Source organism: Pteropus alecto, unplaced genomic scaffold, assembly GCF_000325575.1.
Source record: "Pteropus alecto unplaced genomic scaffold, ASM32557v1 scaffold251, whole genome shotgun sequence".
In the NCBI taxonomy this organism is placed as follows: domain Eukaryota; kingdom Metazoa; phylum Chordata; class Mammalia; order Chiroptera; family Pteropodidae; genus Pteropus; species Pteropus alecto.
Window position 1 is genome coordinate 2,486,785 of NW_006431048.1, and position 8,391 is coordinate 2,495,175.

The window sequence follows — 8,391 nt, forward strand, 5'->3', positions numbered from 1 at the left end:
CTGTCAGGAAGTCCAGTTGGCCTGGCACTCGAAGCCCTCTGCAGAGTCTATCCCCAACATTTCCAGCCTTGTTTATGCCATTTTACTGCAGAAATTCTCTGTCGGGTCAAACTAATCCACTCATGGCTCACAACCTACCATGCATATGTTCATACTGTTCCCCTTCATCAATGACTTCCTTGTCTTTCTCTGCCCGCTGCAACTATTCCCATGTTTCAGACCCCACATGACTCATGGTGTCTTCATTAGTTGCTGAAGGCACTTCCTCTGGAGTCCTTTGGTGATCCTATACCATTTATACATTGCTTTTTGACATTTCTCTTTTGTCCTGGAGTGTTATTTAAATAAGTATCTAATAACACTTTTTCTTGGGTGGTATTTCAGTCCTGAAAACGTAATCATCTTAGTTGTCCCCCATTTTGCCAAGCCCAGTGGCTCAAATATAGTAATCCTTGATTAATGTTTTTGTTAGAATTTGAAACAAATTGTTGGTTTTGTCTTTAAGACCGATGTTGTCGTCAACTCCGTTCCCTCGGATCTTACGCTTAACAGAGGGCCCCTTTCTAGGGCCCTCTTGGAAAAAGCTGGGCCAAAGCTCCAGGAGGAACTGAACACAACTGGGCAAGGGATGTCTATTAATGTGGGCACAATTCTCCAAACCAGTGGTTGCAATCTGCATTGCCAGCGTGTGCTTCATGTGGTGGCTCCGGACTGGCAAAATGGCAGCGCATCTTCACACAAGGTAGGGCCTGGTTTTAAATTCTCCAGAAAATTGGATACCCCTTTAAATTCCTTTCAGTATAACGTAGATTGGACTCTGTCTGTTTCTCTTCCATAATAACGTCACATTCTTGACAAGTTCCATCTTATGGCCCTTTCTTTCAACTGTAGCAGACTTCTCGTGAAGACTAGTTAATAATATAAATTGATTATAGTACTCAATCATTATTGGGGATCAGGGAAGAATTACTGACGATAACACATCTTTAAAGAGGAAGGCAGAGCGAGGGCATAAAGAATGGAAGAGCATGAGGAATTTAAACAGTAATTGCTTTGCTTCTTTCTTCATTACTGAGTGAGTTTGAATCTTTTTGGAGGGTTTCTCACATTCTGTTTTCCTTTTCTTTATCTACTCCTATATTTTTCTTTCTCCTTCTGACTGCCCTTAACCTGCCTTTTGTTGAAAGCAAAAAGGAGCAGAGATCATAGTCAAAGCTGCTGAATTCTTATTTTTGTCCTAAATTCCATTTCTAGGCAAAATGTATAAGGATGTGTTTTGTGCTTTTCAGATCATGGAAGACATAATCAGAGAATGTTTGACAATCACTGAGAGCTTGTCCTTAAAATCAATTGCATTTCCAGCCATAGGAACAGGACAATTGGGTTTTCCTAAAACTGTTTTTGCTGAATTAATTATTTCAGAAGTTTTCAAATTTAGTAGCAAGAATCAACTGACAACTTTACAAGAGGTTTGCTTTCTGCTGCATCCAAATGATCACGGGAATATTCAGGTACAGCCTCATTTATTTCTGGTTATTTTGGCAACTGAGCCTTAATGGTCTCCAATGTCGTCTTGGTCTAATAGGTTGTGTTATGTATTTCCCATACAGGGAAGCAAGAGAGTAGTGTAGACTACTTGTAGCATGGCAAATTTCAAGCAAATACATGGTTATAGAAAAAAAATTTAACTTCTTATTAAGGAAAATTTCAAACATATACAAAAGTAGACAAAATAGTATAATAAACGCCCTTGTAACCATTACTCATCTTTGCTGCTATCATCCTATGGCCAATATGTTTCATCTCTATCTCCATTTATTTGCCTTCTTATATTTTTTTGAAGCAAATCCCAAATATACATTTTATCCATAAACAATTCGGTATTTATTTTAGACATTAGAGTTCTTTCTAAAAAGTAACATAACCACAATACTATTTCACACATAAAAGAAATTGACAATCATTCCTTTATTTCATTATCAAGTCAATGTTCAAATTTCTAATTCTCATAAATGTTTTATTTTGTTTTTATAGCTTATTTGTTTGAATCAGAATCTAAATAAGGCTCAGATATTGCAAATAGAGTTGACATATCCCTAAACCCTCTTTTAATCTATAGAATTCCCTTCCACATGAACATAGAAATTTTAATACATAATATAAAAGCATAGTGTGGTCCTGTAAATAGGAGATTATCAGGATTGGATACAACTGAAGGGTGTGGTTAGAATGAACTCAGCACATCCCCATGAGAATAGGAGAGTTGGGACCAGAAGTACCAGAATCATCTTCAGTCACAAAGAGTATGTTGACCACCTCACATTTGCTGAACATCAGCTATTGGTGATCCACTGGACTCAGCGTTATGGGAGAACAAGAGACATTTAATAAGAGGTCATTATCCCTGACCTCCAAGTCATTAGAGTCCAGTAGAGTAAATGACATTAAATGTTTTAAAAGTTTCATAATAGTGCAAGAATTAAACGGATTAAAGCCAGCAACCCAGGAGATGTCTGTGGATTGCTGGACCATTTGAATGTTTAGGTCATACTTAATTTTTTCTGGATCTAGATATTACCTTAAGTTCTTTGGAAGCAAGAAATCTCACCTACGTTCTAATCAGACAGCCAAACCACCCAAGCAAAATATGTGGTCCACTTAGTTGGTCTGCATAACTACGGTAATTTCTAGTCAATAAGTGCTTTTTTAACAACCTCCCTATGACTTGCATTATACAAGGTGATATAGATCATGGGATGGGTATGTAGCACATACTTTCCCTCCTAGAAATCATTATTACTTTGGGAGCTAAGATTTAAACACATAAAATGAACTAAATTAGAGTCATAAAGTGTTGAGAGTTTTTGAATAGATGAATAAGGGAGTAGTCCTACGACACGAACCTGAATCTTCAAATCTCACTATTTCTGTGCAACCCCAGACCCTATTTTCTTTCCTAAAGACTCATAGTCCATTGCAGGTATTCTGTAAAAGGATTAATATATACAGACAGCTTTACTGCCATAAGAAATAGTATCAATTCTCCATACATGACTGTGACACTTTCTCTCTTAAGACTTTTAAAGACAGTTAAACTTTGGTTATATTCGTACAAAAATCAACAAAACTTATTGAGATGTTTATAGGTGGCCACTGTAGCAGAGGTTGTAAAAAAAAAAGCCCATGGTCTGAACATGACACCTAGATGTGCTTTATTTGGGCTATTTTTAAAAAACTGAATCAGTTGCTAACATTTTAAAATCAAACATTTCATATAAAACTCCAGATGGCCACTGTGACCTAAAAATTTAAATGCTCTGGCACATTGGACATGGATTTCTGCCAGAACAGTTCACTGTGACTGAATGACAGGTGCTGTGTAGTCCTTCAGAGTCACATCAGTCCGCCTTCACATTTGTAGCACACCTGCCTGACCTCTGGAGGTCGTGAGCCTGAAACTCTGGCTCTATAGTCTCTCCGAGTCTCTCTCTCTTTATTGTATCAGCCTTTTAGCTAAAATATCACTTTTTTTTCCCAACAAGATTCTCTGTTGCTTATTTACAAAAGGTGTCACTACCAGGCAAAGAAATGGAACTCACGGATTTATTAAACCTAAAATACATACATCAGCATCTTGTTCCAAAAAGCACCACTTCCCTAGCCATTCCCCTCCTGGTACAAATAAGAAGTTAAAAATTGAAGTTTTTGGGTCCTTGTGTTTGCCTTTCTGTTAACACTGCAATTTTAACAACTTTTAACAAGTTATTTACCTTTACTGATTCTAAAAGTAATACATGTTCATCATAGGAACTTTGAACAATACAAAATACATAAATTCTTTGAGTCATATTTCATTCTAGTCTTCTTCTATGCATGTGTACTTTGCAAAGTGTTGTTATATAATGTAATTAATGTTATTCTTTCATTTAATAGTATAAAGTATTTCCTTATTCCATTAACTGTTCCTTGAAAATGCAGTTCTTAATAGCTGCTAAATATTTTAACATGTGGATATATTAAAATTTATTTGACCATTTCTTTGATGGATTTTAAACTGTTTTATTTTTTCTTGATTATCGATAGCACTGTAATGTATTTACATTTTTTTGTATTTATATCTTTGTTCCCATCATTGATAATTTTCATAGGATGCATTTGTAGAAATAATATATGTATTGTTTTCATAATTTTAAAAATCTATAATGATAATAAATAATGCCTTGAGAATTATTCTCTCCTAAATATTTGTGCATGCAGGATCAAAAGCCATGATGAATTAAATTCATTCATCTACTGAGGATTGTAGTAGTCAAAACTGTCTTTGTACTTCCAGGCATTTTCAGATGAATTTGACAGAAGAGCTAATGGAAATTTCGTCTGTGACAAAATCCCCAAGGCTGAAAATACACAAGGTTCAGTAAAGCTTTTAAATTGAGAAATTATTTCTAGTTGCTAAATAACTATTTAGTGATAAGTAAAAGATAATAGTGATGATTTTTATAAAAAATCAATTTGTGATGATGGAGATATTAAATTATATTCCATATACCTGAGCTTGCAAGACACTGGCCATGTTTGTGTGATATGGAGCAAAAGAGTAGGCACGCCAGCTTGGATAATCCATATAACGGGTTGTTTTTAAGTAGTGACGAGGCTACTATTTTCTAAGGATGATGTGACATGTGTTTTTGGAAATAGACACATTTAAAGAGACAATACAAATGCTTCTTCTCTGTTGTATTTGCTGTTGTATATTTGAGTTTATCCTATTTGGAGTTGCTGAGGCTTCTTGGATCTGAATATGTATGTCTTCCATCAAATTTGGGGATTTTTCAGTCATTTTTTAAAATATTTTCCTGCAGTGGTCTCTTCTCCACTGGTGCTTTAATAACATGAATGTTAAGCCTTTTGATAGTGTCCTGTTGGTCCCTGAGGATGTTTTTAAAAGTTTTTTTCCTCTTTGTTCTTCAGATTGGATGATTTTTATTGATCTATTGACCCACTTCTCTGTCTACTACACTATTGAGCCTATCCAGTGAATTTTTTATTTCAGAGGTTGTATTTTTAAGTTCTAAAATGTCCATTTGATTCTTATTTCATAGTTTATACTTCTCTACAGAGACTCCTATATTTCCATTCATTTCAAATCATTTCCATGCATTCAGATGGAAACTCAGGGAACATAGTTATAGTAAATAGTTTAAAGTATAGTAGATAGTTTATCTGATAATTCTAACATCTGGATCATCTTGAGATGAACATTATATTGAGTGTCTTTGTCCTTGAGAACTGGTCACATTTTCTTGGTTCTTTGTATGACAAGCAATTTTGGATTATAGGCTGGTTATTTTAATTATTATCTTATGAAACAGGTCTGGTTAAAATCCTCTGGAAAATGGTGTTTGTTTATTTGTTTTATCAGGCAGTCAGTCAGTTAAGCTCATTCTAAAAGTTCTATTTCACCTTCTGGGTGGGCAGTGTTTCCAGTGTCACTTCAGTTCTCAAAGCATTTGCCACACTGCTTGGGTCTGCCCCAACATGCGTGGCTCTGGGGCAGGCTCAGGATTTATTCCAGTTCACACACAGAGTGGCGATCACTTTCTCCAGCTCGCCCCTTGCGAGGATCCCCTTTACACTCCCTGGCTTGCAGGAGCCTACTTTCTAGTTCCTCTTGCCAGAAAGACAGGGTTCCCTTGGAGGGGAAGCTGCCTGTTCTGTTGCCTCATAATTTTGTGTGATCAAGTTTGCCCTTGGGCAAAGTAAAGAGAGAATAGAGAGAAAAGATCACAGAGATTTCCCACACACACATATATACACTCATCAGACCACAAGGGTTCTTATTCCTGATTCTTCTGGATAGAAATACAGAATGACTCTCAGAGTTTTAGCTCCATATGGTGCCACTGTGGAGTTAAGCAATTAGGGTTACCTTGGGGTAGAGCCTAGGTTAAAAAAGAAATAAATTTGGATAATAAAGAGGATCCCTGCCATAATCTTCTCAATCTTCACAGGGACCCCTGTTCTCAATCTTCTGGCCACAAAGACAGGAATCCTCTGAGAATTTTGGTGCCAGTGCTCATTGAGCAGTTCTGCAGCTAGGGCCACCCTTGGGTCAAAGCTGGGAGACAACAGAGGAAAATTTTCAAAACAAAACAAGATGAGAAACTACTCTCTATACAGGTTGCCTCTTCAGATTTTGACTCCCCTCACCCCAAACTCTGCCTGCTGTCATTTACTCTTCAGTCTCACTTAGTGGTTTTTTGTATTTGTTCCATGTTTTTAGTTGTCATCAGTGAGCAAGATAACTTCTAGTGGGCTAACTTCAACTTGGCCAGCACCGGAAGTCCACGTTTGGTACCTATTATATTTTATAATTCTTTTTCAAAAACAGACCATCACTGCGGCCAAGGTTAAAGGCAGGAGATGAGAGAGAGAAGAAGGGAGAGAGGGAGAGAGAGAAAGAGAAGTATGGAGGGGCCCATGTGAGGAACTTGAGACCTAAGTCATTCTTGCTGTTGTTGACTTAGTTATTAACTCCATTTTTTTTTTATTCTTTTCAGGTTTCTATGGGACTGTTTCTAGCACTTCTTCAGGAGTGCATGAAATGAAAATTGGCCCCATCACCTTCCAGGTGGCCTCTGGAGATATTACAAAAGAAGAGGCAGATGTGATTGTAAATTCAACATCAAAGACATTTATTCTCAAAGCAGGTACTTTACTTATAGGGTTTTGACTAGTGTTATAGTCACAGTAGATCCCATGAAGGAGAGTTTCTATAGCTAGACTATTCTACAGTTGCATAGCCAAATTGGTTTCTACAGCTTTGTCTTATTAATATTAATTAATAATTTTAAAATTATTTCGACATGGTTTCTCACTATTGGTAACAGTTATTTTATGAATTTTTCTTTTTTTGTGACCAGAAATATCGAGGTTATAGGATTCCTTTGATGATAGGGAAAGTGTTTAGATGAGGTAAATGCACTGATCCAAATGTACTGTTGTGATTTTTTTTATTTGTGTTTTTAACCATCTCGATGTTCTCATGTAGGGGTCTCCAAAGCAATTTTGGAACATGCTGGAAAAGATGTGGAAACAGAATGTATTCGCCTAGGTAAGGCACAATGCTGTTTTTGGTCCTAAATTTTAAGTGGAAGCTAACTATGGGAGGCTGTGGAGAGGCTGAAGAAAGTCTTTGGACTGGGGAGACAAGACGTTAATTTTAAAATCATACATTTTACTAAAGAATTCCAGTCATAGAGAATTAGAAGTGAAAAAAATTCAAGGGTGACGCCACGGTTAAAAAAAAATTAAACAAGAAAGATTCATCAAAGGTAGCATTTTAGGAGTCTCTTATTCACATAAAGTGCTTCATTTGCCAAACCAGACATTTTGCTTTCCAAACAAAGAGTGAGTTCAGCATCTGATTTTGCATGTTTTTGTTCTGTGTTTTTTAGGTCAACAGAGCAACAATGGTTATATAATTACTGAAGGTGGATTACTGAAGTGCAAGAATATTATTCACGTCATTGGTGGAAATGATGTCAAGAAATCAGTTTCCTGTGTTTTGCAGGAGTGTGAAAGACGGAATTACTCATCTGTTTGCCTCCCAGCCATTGGGACAGGTTTGTAGTGGACAGGTTTTCAAGGCTTAATCCCTAGGTGTCCCTTTTCCCTTGATTTGGTGCTGACTCTAATGCAGTTCATGCTGAGTCTGAGTAAGAGCAAATTCCTCACTCAAAGGCAACCGCTGAAAGAATGAGCAAAGCCTGTGGGTGGTTTAAGTAAAAGTAGTAAAAACGAAGAAAACTGAAGAGACTGTTGGAATATCAGAGAGACATTTGCTCTCTAATATGGAGGGGAAGGAAGAGGAAGGCAGGGGAAGGGATGGGAGGGAAGAAAAAAAAAAAAAGCCAGGCCATCTTTCTCTTTAATCTGTTCCTTGCTCTTGTTCCATCCCCTACATATCTAATCCTACATCTCCGTTATTTAGTCCTTAACTTCTTCCTTCGTCCCCTCTCCATGGAAAACATCAGTGCAGCCATTGGCTTCCACCTCCCTGTAGTTTACTCCCAGATGAGCATTTCCAGCCCTCTTCTCTCACCTCTTCAACAATGGCTGAATAGGTTGGCCTTAGGGCATCTCTGCACAGAGGCTTTCAGTGACCATAACACAGTGGGTTCTAATGGGTCGAAAGGACTCGCTATCTTACTCTTTTCAGCCTACTTGGCCTCTTTTGATTTTCTTGTTTTCCTCAAACTATATAATGATCGTGTCATTCTTCATGACTAAGGATGGTGCTTTCGGTTTATCATTAGTATGGTGATGCTCTTTGAGCTTCTCCCCTCCCCCACCCCCTCCACAGGAATCTGAGTCTTCTGCCTTGATCAG

General features: G+C 37.3%; 1 protein-coding gene across 1 annotated transcript in view; it reads left to right on the top strand.

Annotated features, from left to right (window-relative positions):
• PARP14 (poly(ADP-ribose) polymerase family member 14) overlaps positions 1–8,391 on the top strand; it is a 43,595-nt gene that overhangs the window by 19,443 nt on the left and 15,761 nt on the right. The window contains 6 exon segments of the mRNA XM_006905568.3: positions 506–742; positions 1,290–1,511; positions 4,334–4,412; positions 6,561–6,710; positions 7,052–7,114; positions 7,458–7,625. Coding sequence (XP_006905630.2) covers positions 506–742; positions 1,290–1,511; positions 4,334–4,412; positions 6,561–6,710; positions 7,052–7,114; positions 7,458–7,625 — 919 coding nt within the window.